The 14,951-nt window shown below is 45.7% G+C and overlaps 1 protein-coding gene across 2 annotated transcripts in view; it reads right to left on the bottom strand.

The window, feature by feature from the left end:
- Positions 1–5,610: 5,610 nt before the first annotated feature.
- Positions 5,611–14,951, bottom strand: part of CLTB (clathrin light chain B) — a 47,911-nt gene continuing 38,570 nt past the window's right edge. Inside the window, exons 5-6 of one of the 2 annotated variants that reach the window (XM_077326345.1) lie at positions 7,781–7,834; positions 5,611–6,693 (exon numbers count right to left, since the gene is read on the bottom strand). In XM_077326345.1, the coding sequence (XP_077182460.1) occupies positions 6,522–6,693; positions 7,781–7,834 (226 nt within the window). In that variant the 3' untranslated portion in view covers positions 5,611–6,521. The remainder of the gene's footprint in view (positions 6,694–7,780; positions 7,835–14,951) is intronic. The other variant, XM_077326346.1, reaches the window with a different exon arrangement.

Genomic DNA, 14,951 nt, shown 5'->3' with positions numbered 1-14,951 from the left:
CATCTTTTCACTTTATTCTTTTAGTCTCTCTATCTGGGTCTTCAGATCACACTCCGATTCAGCAAGGAGTGTTGTATCATCTGCATAGCGGAGATTATTGATGTTATGACCTCCAATTTTGACTCCGATCATAGATTCTTCCAGATTAAGCTTCTAAATAATTACCTCCGCATATAGGTTAAAAAGAAAGGGTGATAAGATACACCCTTGTCTCACTCCTTGGCTGACCTTGAACCAATCAGTGTCTCCATATGTTGTTCATACTGTGGCCTCCTGGTCGGTGTACAATGAACTGACAAGGTGGGTTAAGTGGGACGACACTCCCAATTTATGTAGGGCATCCCATAGCTTCTTGTGATCAACACAGTCAAATGTTTCAGAATAATCAATAAAGCATAGATGGTCTTTTGATATTGATGTTTTTTTTTCAAGAATCCAGCGCAGATTTGCAATATGGTCTCGGGTGCTGCGGCCATGTCGAAAACCAGCCTGGACATCCAGTAGCTGAGCATCAATGGCTGATTTGAGACGGTTCTGAATGATCTTCAATAAGTTTTTACTCGTATGGGAGATCAAAACTATAGTTTGATAGTTTGAGCAGATGTGAGCATCACCTTTCTTTAGTAATGGGATAAAAATGGACCTTTTCCAGTCTATTGGCCATGTGCCAGTTTCCCAGACTTTTGGGCATAATGCTGTGATTGCTGCTGGTGGAACAGATCTGAGTAGTTCCACTGGAATGTTATCTATGCCAGGAGCCTTATTATTTGGGAGCTGTTTCATAGCCCAGATCACTTCTTCATCCAGTGTAGGCGGTTCCAATGTGTGTTGGGTGTTTTTGGCTGATGACTGAGGCACCATGATGTTTGCATATAATTCTTCTGCATATTGTCACAATTGATCCTTAATGTTGGCTTGGCCAGTCAAGTCTTTTCCATTCTTGTTTTTGATGGACACTTTATGAAGGTGCTCTGAACTTGTTTCACCTGAGCAAAGAGGCTTCTGGCGTGGCCTCTAATACACTCCTCTTCCAATTGCTTGCATCATTGCTTCCAATACGCTTCCTTATCTTGTCTGGCAGTATGTTGAAAATCTGCATTTAGCCTCCTGAATTTGTTTCTCTTGTCAGCAGTTTTTCTGCTTTTCATTTTTCAGCAATTTTGATAGTGTCAGATATTAACCAATTGCATCTTCTTACTGGTGTTTTGTATGGTATATGTTCTATGGCCTTAGACTGAAATTCTTGCCACAATTCCTCAGGTAGCTTTTCAGTAGTATCAGTTTGAATTTGTCACTTCAAAGACATATTGACAGATCATGCCCAACGGGCACTTGTTAATGGTTCAGCATCCTCTTGGAGAAGAGTGACAAGTGGAGTACCCCACGGATCTGTCCTGGGGCCTGTGTTGTTCAACATATTTATAAATGATTTGGATGAGGGATTAGAAGGGATACTTATTAAATTTGCAGATGATACTAAACTGGGAGGGGTAGCAAATGCAACCGAACACAGAATCAGAATACAGGATGATCTTGATAGGCTCGAGAAGTGAGCTAAACTGAATAAAATGAAGTTCAATAGGGACAAGTGTAAAGTTCTGTATTTAAGTAGGAAAAACCAAACGCACTAATATAGGATGGGGGAGACTTGTCTTGGTAGTAGCATGTGCGAAAAGGATCTAGGAGTCTTAGTAGAACATACATTGAACATGAGTCAACTCAGTGACTAAAAAGGCAAATGAGATTTTGGGCTGTATCAAACGGAGTGTCGTGTCCAGATCACGGGTGGTGATGGTACCACTTTACTCTGCTCCGGTTCGGCCTCACTTGGAGTACTGTGTTCAGTTTTGCGCACCCCAGTTGAAGAGGAATGTAGACAAACTGGAGCGTGTCCAGGAGGGTAACAAAGATGCTGAGCAGTTTGGAGATCAAGACATATGAAGAAAGGATGGGGAAACTTGGTCTGTTTAGCCTGGAGAGGAAACAAATGAGAGGGGATTTGATAGCCATCTTCAAATATTTAAAAGGGTGCCATATAAAGGATGGAGCAGAGTTGTTTTCTCTTGCCCCGGAAGGACGGACCAGAACCAATGGGATGAAATTAATTCAAAAGAAATTCCGTCTCAACATCCAGAAGAAGTTCCTGACAATTAGAGCAGTTTCTCAGTGGAACAGGCTTCCTCGGGAGATGGTAGGTTCTCCATCTTCGGAAATTTTTAAACAGAGGCTAGATAGCCTCTGACGGAGAGGCTGATTCTGTGAAGGCTCAAGGGGGAGGCAGGTTACAGTGGATGAGTGATAGGGATGTGAGTGCCCTGCGTAGTTCAGGGGGTTGAACTAGATGACCCATGAAGTCCCTTCCAACTCTATTATTCTATGATTCTATATGTTGGCGGAATCTTGGTGACATCAAATTTCTTTGGGGGTACATTTTTCTTGATATTATGTAATCTGACTTGCAACTTGGCCACCAACAGTTCGTGATCAGAGCCACAATCTGCTCCAGGAAATATTTTTACTGCTAGAATGGAGCTCTGCTATCACTGACCGCAAAGGATAAAATTGATCTGATTACGGTATATGCCGTCTGGAGATGTCCAGGTGTATAAATGGCATTTTGGTTGTTCATAGGGGGTGTTAGTAATAGTTTGTTTTCTTAACAGAACTGGATATCACCAGCTTCATTTTGCTCACCTAGTCCAAACCTATTTGGCATTGAAATCCCCATTAATGTATATCATGTCCTTTTGAGGCACCTGTTTCATTGTTTCATGCATTTTCACATAGAAATCTTAAATTTCATTTTCCTCAGCAGCTGTGGTTGGTGCATACACTTGTACAACAGTTGTGTTCATTGGCTGTCCCTGAATTCGGATGGACATAATTCGGTCATTTACTGCTGTGTAACTTTCCACTGCATGAGCTGTCATCTTATTCGCAATAAAGGCCACACCATTTCTTCTGATATTGTCGTGACCAGAATAGTAGACTGTGAAGTCTTCGAATGGGAAGTGGCCATTGTCCAGTGTCGTTCACTGATGCCGAACAGACCGATGTTGAGTCGGATCATTTCTGATTTCACAATATCCAATTTTCCTCATATACACACTTAATCTGATCACAGTCTTGTGTGGATAAAATGGCTGGAACCAGGCTGTATGTTTCTTAATAGAGTGTACTCCAAATGCCCCTTCTGAAGAAGGGATTCAGACTGGCCATATTTCTAGCATGACCATATTTGCTAGGCCCAGAACTCAAGACATGTGTTCATTGCCCCCTTGTACTTCCCAAATTACAACAGATAGAAATGTGGAAATAAAGCATGCTGTGACTCTTAGCTCAGTTCCCGGAGTAGGGGCAATTTATTGATAAACAGATGATTTAACAGATCTTGAGCTGGGGTGGGGCAAGAGGACAGCTGTAGGCAAAGCTTCCCACCTTCCCTGAATGCCACCTCCGCTGTTCCTGGCATTTGTGATGGGACAGAAGGGCAGTGAATGTCAGGGGCAACAGGGTAACTCCAAGCTGAGCCTGAGACTGAAGAAGAGAGAGCCTGATTGGCATGGGCTGTGACAGCCAGTTGAAACATCATTGCATACTGATAGCAGCCTGTCCATCTTGTCTGTGCTGTGAACTGCTCTGTGGCGGGCGGTAGGAGAAGCTACAGCTGCCAGAGCACCTTCTGTTCCCCATGGCTCCACCTTACTGTGTGGGGCCCTTCTCTTCCTCTACATCTGCGTGATTTGTATATCTAACCCTCCATCTGCACCAGCTTGCAAAAAATAATATCCAAATAAAACATACCCCCTACATGCATAAAACCCCATGACAATTCCATGTTTTTCTGCACTTTTGCCTCCTTTCTGCAGCCGGCCAAGAACACAGTGCCACAAATATAAAATCTCAATTCAGCATACTCGATCTGGGCTACGGTGCTGAGGACTAGCCCATTGTTTAGACCCTCATATTGCAAGTCTCCCCCAATACTACCAGGTTGTTCATTCGTATGGACTCTGTTTCTAAACCGCTATAGGTCCTGATTGCCCAGAAACATAAATCTGGTGAACTGTCTTCCCTATTGGAATATCGGTTGCTTCCAAGTGCCTTCAGCATCTTATAAATATGAAAATGACAAAAGGTCCCAATCAGTCACTGTAAAATCTTCTGGGGGTAACTTTATCACATTCTTTTGCAGGTTGAGGCACTGGTATGGCAACCCAAATCAGGAAAAATTCAAACATCATCAAAGAACATGCTAGAAAGAGCTGGGTGACTTTTACGCTTTCCATGCATTTTCACACAAATGCCCCTGCGTGGAAATATGAGGTGATGCCACACCATATGAGGACCCTGCACTGGGTGGGAAGGTGAACTCAGTTAATAGGTGCTGAACTTACAACTGTATGTGTCCTTCAGTACAAATATATGAAAATTAAGACTAAATACTGCCAGTTCAGTTCCATCTAATAAGCCGTTTTTCCGCCCCAAATTTCCCAGGTTTTCTCATAGCCACATGTAGCCTTTGTGCTTCTGTTTGTTTTGCTGCTTAAAAAAAATTAAAGCTTCCACTAGGACTATCTCTACATTTGCTAAAGATAAAGAACCTTTATTAAATCAACCAGAGAGAGAATTCTGACAGCACAGCATACTCCCAAAGGGGAAACCGCAGTAATCTGCTACTCCCCTCCCATTTAAAGGGAGGGAAGGGGAATAACTGCAGGAATCTGCAATATAGAAAGGAACAAATATTAGAAAAATCACCTGCTGATCACTCAGCACTTTGCTGCACGAAAAAAATGGACGATTCCAAAATAGTGACGAAGGAGAGACAGAATCTATCCAGTGGCTTAATAAAGCATAAGAAGATTAAAAGTCTCTTATGTTATTTATTTAGGCTTTGACTCTGCCAAAACGGTCTCTAGATTTGTTTTCCGTTTTCAGTCTGGCTTTCGTCAGTGGCAATGAGTCCGTCCTTGTTAATATTTAAATATAATGAGGCAAATGCTCCTGAGGAGCATTTGCCTCATTATATTCAAATATTAACAAGGACGGACTCATTGCCACTGACGAAAGCCAGACTGAAAACGGAAAACAAATCTAGAGACCGTTTTGGCAGAGTCAAAGCCTAAATAAATAACATAAGAGACTTTTAATCTTCTTATGCTTTATTAAGCCACTGGATAGATTCTGTCTCTCCTTCGATCACTCAGCATTTAGCAGAGTTCCTCTTTTGTGAAGTTCTAGACCCTTCTCCATCTGCTTCTTAACTGGGCTGATGGATTATATGTGGAGGAGATCGGTATATATCAGAGCCAGGACATCCTCAGGTCGGAGTTACCTGCTTCCAAGGTGTAAAGTTCTTCGATGATGGTACAAGAACAGGATATGTTGATTCTGTGGCTGGTGGTCAGGCAGGAATGGAATTGGGGGTTTGCTCGAGTGCCTAAAAGAATCCCACCATCCTTCCTGTCTCACACATACAGCAATACCCTCATTTCACCTATCTTTACTTAGAAAAACACAGCTTTGGAAGCAAGTGTTTCAGCTGACCTCATATTGTGTCCCCCCATTCAAGCAAATACATAACTTCTTCCTAGAGAGGTTTGACTCCAACTCCATTCCTACAATTATGCTCTTCCCGGTTTTCATTACTTATGTCCAAATAAAGTTTTGCCTTTTGACCCACCTTCTTGCAAGGAGAAAGAGTGCCTTATGCAATAGAAGTACATCTTCCAGAAATGACTTGGTCATTCCCACCCCCACCACTATTTCTCAATTTCATACAGTATTCGCCTCAAGTAAGACACTTCATGGCTGTTTCGGTGCACCAGGTTTAAAGTTTTCATCATTAGCCTTTCTCCCCTTTGGATGCTTTGCCATGAAGGATCTTCTTCCTGCCACACATCACCTCCTATCAGTACCAAGGTTGTGTTCCAATTGTCATGCGAGTTCCAACTCTCTGTCAGAAAAAAATTATCATTGTCACTGGGGAAAACAGCAACAGAGCTAGGATTCGAACTTTGGTATCCTGGGTACAACTTTAAACTCAGCCTGTCAATGGTACTTGCCTTTAATTTGGTGTTGCCTCCTGGACCTGAGGCAAATTATCAGAAAAGATTAATTGCACTTTGTCTACTGTATCTGCCAAATTGGATGGGAGAAGGGGACTCAGGCCTCTTTGACCAGTGGAAAGGGGGCAGATGAATGCTCCCAGCACTGCAAAAGGGGGAGTGAACTTCCTGAAGGCAGCAGGTGCAGGAAATGAAGAGGGCTGCTGCCCAAGGAAACACACAGGTAATAAATATGTGTAAAAAGATACCAATGCACCCTTTAAGCAAAGTAAAATCAAGGGGAGGGATACAGGCCAGAGTGATGTGAAGGTAGGAGAGAGGAAGGGGCGAGAGTGGGATGCTTTGGGTCTCCTGCCGGTGGCCCTCTAAGCCTGTTGTGCTGCAGCTACACCTTCTGGCAACAGAGTAAACTGCATCCTCACTCCAGCCCCCGGCTCCTCCTCAGCTAGGCTAGCGGGCCAGAGGCGTCTGTTTGAGGGAGATCAGTACTGATCGCATGCGGGACACATCCTTGGACTGCTTGCTGCTCTTGGGGTTGAAGTCGCAGAGCTGGGCCACTTTCTCCCATTCCGTGCCAGGCGTCTCTTCCTTAGATTCTTTCAGAAAGGCTTCCTCCGAGGCCCTAGGAAGAAGGCAAATGAGAAAATAGGTCTCAACCCACAGAGCACTGTGAACATGACAGAGAGGTGGAGACTGCAGAGCTTTTTACCGAGAACACTCACAGCCCTTGAGGTGCTGAACTCATAGAACATGCAGCTACTTGGGGGAACTCTGCTGAACATGAATATTTGGGAGTGTGGAATACTTCAGCCATTGACAGCTAACAGCAGCCTATCTTTCTCTGCATCCAAATGTTAGTGTAGGGATGCCGACCTGAGATAGAAAACAGCACCGCTGGGAATTTGCTTTCTTGCCTACAGAATGCACAAGGGGCCAAGCTGAACACAGCTCACCAGCTATCTATGATGGCCAACTGGGGACTCAACCAAGATCCTATTGTTGCTGCCTACCTGGGACTGTGACATGGCAGCTGCCAAGCATCCAGCAGGCCACAGTACCAAGACTGAACAGCACATTCAGCTCGGCAAAACACAACTTGGGCAGGCTGGATCTAAAGAAACATTTAAGGAACAATAAATATGAGACTTTCCGTTTTGAAAAGTCACTGAATGGCTCAGGGAAGGAGAAAGTAGGGGGAGGACAGGTCTCATTCGTCAGAGCGTTGTCACTTGCGTGACCCAGCAGATGGCTGTGGGACTTGGGCAACCTCATTCCACACAGCATTCAGTTCTGCAAGAGATGCGTTTGCTGGGAACTGCCATATGAGGACGTTACTAATGAGCAGTCATTGATCCCTCAGGAAATTAGTGTGGAAAGATCACTCATGGATCTCTTAGCTCTGAGGACAGCATCTAGTACAGTGATACCAAAAAGTGGACTTATTTAATGAAAGAGGAGGCTACATTGTCAAACATGATTACCTGTCAATGTGTGAGCCTGGGAGCTCTTTCTAGAGTAGCTGGTACAGCATAACCCTGTTCTGTAATATTCATCTGAAACCCCTTCTCTAAGTAAAATGTCTAGCAGGAAGCAAATGTCTCTCTGAGTTCTAACATAATCAACAGGCTCAATTTAAAGCTTAGAAATCTCACTCATCATCTGCACAAGTGGCTCTTCCTAGGAAAGATTACAAAGGGAAAGAGACGTACACATAGCCAATCACATCGGCATCTGGCTGCTGGTAAAAGGCTTTGACAGCAATCCTACGGCACGACCCCAAGACAGGAGAAAGTGCAGAGCAGAGAGGCAGCAAAGAGTTAAAGAGAGAAAGAGAGGTTAGTGCCCTCAGTGTATGGCGCAACAGAAATTGATAATGCAGGACAGTATAGGTACTTGTTAGAAATTCATTCAGAGAGACAGGAAGAAGCCTTTCTTTGGCATTGAGCAACCACAGGAAACAGCTTCTGAGAGAATCTTCCTAAGAAAGACTTGGTTGACTATAGGAAGGCCCACCCTTAATCTCTCAGCTAACAACTTCAGCAGTGTCTGAGGTTAACGAGGAAATGACTACCTTCATGCTGCAGATAACAGAGCAATGGTTATTTGTATATTCCACCTTTCTCACAGGGACTCAAGGCAGATTACTCATATAGTCAGTACAATCAACAGTGCATTAGGACTGTAAAAGTCTGGAACTAACCAGAAAGAACTGAAGCAAAGCATAAGTATTCAGGTGATACATTAAAAAATTACATAGTAGAATCCTATTCACAGTAATCTTTACACAGCATTATAGACTGCAGTCCCATATCATTTATCCAAGTCACTTTACAAACCAGTTTGTACAATGTAACCCTATTACATGTACAAAACAGCCCCCTTGAATAATTCTGTTTGCAGGAAACCAGGAGAGTAGGAGCCTTCCTAACCTCCTAAGCCAGGTCATTCCAGAAGGTGGGAGCCACAATGGACAAAGCACATGTACAGTTGGTTCTTGATTTCTCCTATTTGCAGTTGGCGCCTGTGGAAAGCCCTGCTTACATGAGTAAAACTGTTGAATCAGAGCATATGGGAAAAAGTGGACTCACAGGTAAGAGGGATCAAGAAGACCATGAAGGTCTTTGGAGGGACAAGTCACCAAAGTAGCTCAGTAGATGTTTTCCATCCAGTGCAGGCTACTAGCACTCTACCTGGCTCCAGACCACCTAGTCACTGTCATCCATGCAACAATCACCTCCAGACTAGACTTCTGTAACTCGGTCTACACAGGCATTCCCTTGTACCTACTCCAGAAACTACAGCTGGCCCAAAACACAGCTGCCAGAGTCCGCAGTAGAACATCTTGGAGGGCTCCCATATCCCCTGTGCTCAGGCAGCTGCATTGGCTCCCAGTAAAGTACCGGATTAGGTTCAAGGTGTTAGTTTTGACCTTTAAGGCCATTTGGGGTCAGGGCTCAGCATACCAGAGGGATGCACTTCCAAATATGTCCCCTGAAGAGCATTACACTCAGCTGGCTCCAATAGGCTGGTGGCCCCTGGCCAACAAGAGGTGCATATGATCTCAACCAGGGCCAGGGCCTTTTCAGTCCTCACCCCTACTGGTGGAATGAGCTCTCAGAGGAGACATGGGCCCTGTCAGAACTTATCCAGATCCACAAGGCATGCAAGACAGAGCTCTTCCACCAGGCATTTGGTTGAGGCCTGGCTGTCAGTAACATCTAACCCCCACCCCAACACTCTCCTTTGTAACTGTCAGAAACCCCCAGGTTTGAAATATATATCAAATGTAGTTAGGGGCTTAAAATTTGGCCTTGTGTAAATCAGAGCAGCCTGTGTCTGATGTATGGTTTATAGCAATCTTATTCCCCCCCCCCTGCATTCTTTCACATCCCTCCCCTCCACCTCGCATCATCTCCTGTGTTTCCCTGCCCCCGTGTCCTGGAGACTGGACTGTTATCAGAATATTTTGACTATGCAAAGGTCTCCAGTTGCACAGGATTCCTACGGGAAGGGGGGGGGGAGACCAGGGGAACATATATGCAAAGACCTGTGCCTTGAACCCCAGTTTCGTCAATGTGCTGAATAAGTGTACTTGCTGGCTTAATAAATGTAACCTTTCCTTAATTAAAGCGGTGCCTAAAGAAAATCCTTACATTTTGACAAAACACACTGAACTGGTCCCTAGCCCCCTGTTTGACCAACATGTTGATGGAAGGAGACTCGGATACCAAAATCCAGGATGACGGGGAGGAGAAGATGACTCATGTCCTAGATAGAGCTGTGGGCCTGAGTGTCCGTGCTACATCTTCTCAGTGGTTGTTAGCACTCAGAGCTGGAAGAAGTCAGTTGTGGGGAGGTATGTGACCACCACAGGCCATGCATCTACAGTTTACAACCAGGAACTGGGCAACTGGACTGAAGCAGGCTCGCGTGCCTGACCTGATGTGGAGACAACCCTGTGGCAGGAGTTTCTCAAGATGAAGCAGCCATTCAAAGCCCAGCTGGACAAGCTGTCTGAGGCGATGGCAAAACAGGTAGAGCCCTGTGGGCACTGTGTCCTTGCAAAGTATGCAGAGGAGCTGGACAGGGAAGAGCCAGGGTCTCGGGAGCAGAGGCAGCAGTGCCTGTGGCTGGCAAGACCAAGGCACTGGAGCATGTCACAGGAGGAGCAGTCCCTACACCGGTCCCTAACCCCAGAGGATTTCAGGAGTTGCTGAAGCTTCTTTGATGGCTCGACAGAGCAGCTGTAATTTTTCCTGGTCCATGTACAAGCCTATATGGATGACTGCGGCCACCTCTTCCCTGATGGGATATCAAAAGTGCACCATGTAGGTGCCTTCCTGAAAAAAGAGGGAGCTGATTGATACATGGGGCTCCATGATTTGGATGCCCTGGATCTCCTGGATTACGATCAGTTTATGCAAGCCCTGTGGTTATACTTGGAAGACCCCTTGTAGACAGAGACTTTTCATGAGCAGCTGCAAAACTTGCAGCAGGGATCAAAAACGTGATCCCCTAAATGCCACCGAGTTCTGGTGCATGGCAGCCAGAAATGAGGCCACCAAGGTCCAACTCTTTCACAAGGGGCTGCATCTTGACCTTCTGCATCAGCGCATGGGGCAGATGAATCCCACCACCCTGCTGGGATGGGTACATCGTGCAGGGGAGATTGACACCCATATCCAGATTGTGGAAATGGAGGCCCAACATGTGGAAGAAGAGATGGAGAAATGCACCAGTGCAGTCCTCTCCCTACCGATGCAGCAGAGCACAACCGACGGCGTAAGAAAGGTCTATGTTTGGGATGTGAAGGGGCAGGCCATTTCTTTGTTGACTGCTCTTCGAAGAAAGAGAGAAAACCAAGCGCCACCACTGCAGCTGCCTGTCTTTGGGGGTGAAGAAGCCAACTATTCCAGTAGGAGGAATGAAAGCCCTACGCAAGGTGTCATGGCACCCTTAGTGAAGCAATTAGCACCGATTTTGTCTGAGGAGTAGGCAATTAAGCCCCGCAAAACGGCAGGAAATAGGGCCGACCTGCCGTGAGGCAGCCCTGCCGGCAAGTCCCTTCCAGTCCCATCCCTCTCCCCATGACTTTCGGATTCGGAGACGGGAGTGGAGGTGCAAGTTCAAGTAGTACTGGACTGTGGGTGAACACGGAATCTCCTTAACCCTGAGATAATTCGTGCACTTAAGAGTGGTGCTGGCGGATCTGAAACGACCCACACATTTTGCACAAATGGATGGGCTCATTTCTAAGGGAGGGGCAGCTATGCATCTCACAGCCACTCAACTTGGACATTAAAAGGCAGCTTTCCCTTTCATCTTGGGGCTAGATTGGCTGTGGCAGCATGACCCTACTGTGTGTTGGTCTTGCATATTGACTTTTAACAATCCAGGATGTTAGGGTCACTGCCACGTTGGAGCTCTGTAGGGAAAATCCCAGAGCCGAATTAATGTGGAAGTCCTGCCTGAGGCTGAGTGTGCAGGGTTGGGTCGTGGAGAGTGGAACACCCTTCCAAAAGAGTACTGGGATATATGGGAAGTGTTTGAGGAACAGGAATGTGACAATGGGAATCCCCCCCTTCCCACTGTAATACAGACTGTGCTATAGAACTAAAACCCGGGGAGCTGTTGCCTAAGGCAAGAATCTATTCCATGAGCCCACAAGAAACTACAGAAATTTCTGGATAAAAACTTAGCTTGAGGATTTATCAGACCCGCTACTTCACACATAGCTGCTCCAGTACTTTTTGTGAAAAAGAAAGATGTGTCTCTGCAATTGTGTACTGACTACAGGGGCTGAATGCCGTGTCTCCGTCCAATGTCTAACCGTTCCTCTGATTAAAGATCTGCTGGCTCAGTTGGGATGGGGCAAGATTTTTTGAAACTCAACATCAAGAAAACGAAGATCATGGCATCCGGCCCTCTCAATTCCTGGCAAATAGATGGGGAAGAAATGGAGATAAGTAACAGATTTTATTTTCCTGGGCTCCAAGATCGCTGCAGATGGGGACTGCAGCAAAGAAATTAAAAGACGCTTGCTCCTGGGGAGGAAAGCTATGGCAAATCTAGACAGCATCCTAAAAAGCAGAGACATCACCCTGCCAACAAAAGTGCATTTAGTCAAGGCTATGGTATTCTCAGTTGCAATGTATGGCTGAGAAAGTTGGACCATAAGGAAGGCCGAGTGTCAAAGAAATGAGGCTTTTGAACTCTGGTGCTAGAGAAGACTTGCGAGTCCCTTGGACTGCAAGGCGAACAAACCGGTCAGTCCTAGAGGAGATCAGCCCGGACTGCTCCTTAGAAGGCCAGATCCTGAAGATGAAACTCAAATACTTTGGCCACCTCATGAGAAGGAAGGACTCCCTGGAGAAGAGCCTAATGCTGGGAGCGATTGAGGGCAAAAGAAGAAGGGGACGACAGAGAATGAGGTGGCTGGATGGAGTCACTGAAGCAGCTGGTGGGAACTTTAATGGAATGGTAGAGGCCAGGAAGGCCTGGAGGATCATTGTCCATGGGGTCGCGATGGGTCGGACACGACTTCGCACCTAACAACAACAACATTTTATTGTGTCTTAATGTTTTATTTTGTGTTATTTTAACAAGATGTATGCCACCCCAAGACAACTGGACCAAGAGGGGCTGTCCTACATATATATATATATATATATAAATAAATAATAAAATAAGCAATACCTTAAACCAGGGGTCCTCAAACTTTTTAAACAGGGGGCCAGTTCACTGTCCCTCAGACCGTTGGGGTATATAGTTTAAAGAAAAAACTATAGTTTAAAGAAAAAACTATGAACAAATTCCTATGCACACTGCACATATCTTATTTTGAAGTAAAAAACAAACAAACAGGAACAAATACAATTTTTAAAATGAAGAACAATAAAGTTAAATCAACAAACTTGCCAGTATTTCCCTAGGAACTATGGGCTTGCTTTTGGCTAATGAGATGGTCAATGTCTGGTTCCATATTTGTCACTGCTAGTTCGGCCCCCAGTTGGCTGCCGAGATCCGCAGCAAAGAACAACTAAAAGGCACCCAACTATGCAAGGAACTTTGAAGCCCCAACTTTGCAAGGAGAAGGTTGCAATCCTGATTACGCTTTCTGGGAAGTGAGCCAAACATCAGCTTGGGTTGCCCATCATTTTCCCTTTTTCTCTGCGCCCGCCCCATCTCTCTTCTGGAGTTTGTCCCACTATGGCAAGATGAGAAGCCTGAAGTCGGCCACCGCAAAAGCATCCCCCCCTCTCTTTGGTTGCCTCTGCTCGGGCTGCAGGCAAGGGTGAGGTGGTGACATCCGTTTGAAGTGCAAATAGCCTGCCAGTGTTAATTTCCAGTTCACAAGTACCTCAAGAGGTGGTTATTTCTGCCAAAGGTGGAGGGCAGAACTTCATGATGTCACCTGGGGGTGGAGGCATGAGTGGATGAATCACATATGCCACATTGCTTAAGGGAGTGTGTCCTCCTCACATGTTTAAAGTTTCAAAGTAATGAGTTGCTGGCTACTTTGAACCTGACACAGGCATTTCCCCTCTTCTTCTGCAGAGCACCTTGAGCAATAGCTGTACTCTTGGCATCTTGGCATTATTGTGCTTAATTGCCAAGTTGGCACTTGCTTTGCTTTCTTTCTTTATATCTTGCCTTTCTGCCCACTGGGTGGTGATCCAAAGCGGCTTACAGCATTCTCCTCTCCCTTTTATCTACAGAACAACCCTGTGAGGTAGGCTACACTGAGGTGTGTGTGGGGATCCAAACCTGGATTTCCCAGATCCTTGTTTGCCACTTTAACTGGCTTTTGGCAAGGCTGTGGCCCACAGAACAGGCAAGGGAAAGTGCTGTTGGAGGGGTGCACTAGGCAGCTTTGGGGACTTCTGCTCCCAGAGCCTGGAGAAATATTAGAAATATTAGAAACTAGAAATAAAGCCCGTTGTATGTTTAAATACCTACGGGTGCTAGAGAGGGTGGATTAGAGAGTGTCCTTTGTGGCGGGGTGCTTGTGTAAGTGGAATTGTAGGTGTTTGGGCAGTATGGATGGGAGCGGTTCAGGAGGTGTGGTGATGTCCCCTGGAAGCAGGAAGGTGCTTTCTGGTAGCAGCAGAGGAATCTTTGGTGGAAAGAGAAAAAGAGTGCTAATCATGCAATGGCCACCAAAATGTGGATGCATAGTCAGAGGGCACATGCTCATGTCATTGGGGCTCGTTTCATAGTCGGTGATGTGCGCATTGGAGCCTGATGTCATGAGAGGGCAGAAGCTAAGGAGGGCTGTGCGTGGCCAGTATTTGGATGGGAGACCTTATAGGAGTAGGGGTTATCACTGGCTGTGTAGCTCTATTTGTGTCTGTCTGTCTGTCTGTCTGTCTGTCTTCCTGCCGTCTATTATTCGACGCACCCATCCACCCATCCATCTCTTTACCTGGTTTCTGTGTCCCATCCATCCCTGTATGTTCTAAATGTCTGGCTTTCTGCATGTCTTCCGTTATTGGCCCTATCCGTGTATCCCCCTTTGTCTCCCTCCCTCCTTCCTTCTTGACTTCCTTCTTTCCTGTCCTCCTTCCTTCTTGGCTTGCTTGTTTTCACTCTCCTGTGTTTTGTTTCCTGTCCCAGTCTCGCCATCTCTCTTCCTCTCTCTTGGTTCCATCCTTCCTTCCGTCCTTCATTCTATCCTTCCATCCCAGCAGCCATCTATCCCTTTATCTCCTGTATTTCTGCCAGCGATCCCTTTTCTGCGAACTTTCTTACTGCCTGTATTTCTTCCCTTCTTTCCGGCAGCCCTGTCTATCTCCATGTCTGGTTCTATCTGTGTTATTGCTGGAGGGGATGCATGATCTCTCTATGTCCTTTGTGTCTATTTCTGTCTATCTGTGCTTG

Source organism: Paroedura picta, chromosome 3 (genome assembly GCF_049243985.1).
Source record: "Paroedura picta isolate Pp20150507F chromosome 3, Ppicta_v3.0, whole genome shotgun sequence".
NCBI classification, from domain to species: Eukaryota; Metazoa; Chordata; class Lepidosauria; order Squamata; family Gekkonidae; genus Paroedura; species Paroedura picta.
Note: the sequence above shows the minus strand (reverse complement) of the source record. Positions and strands in the feature narration are given on the sequence as shown.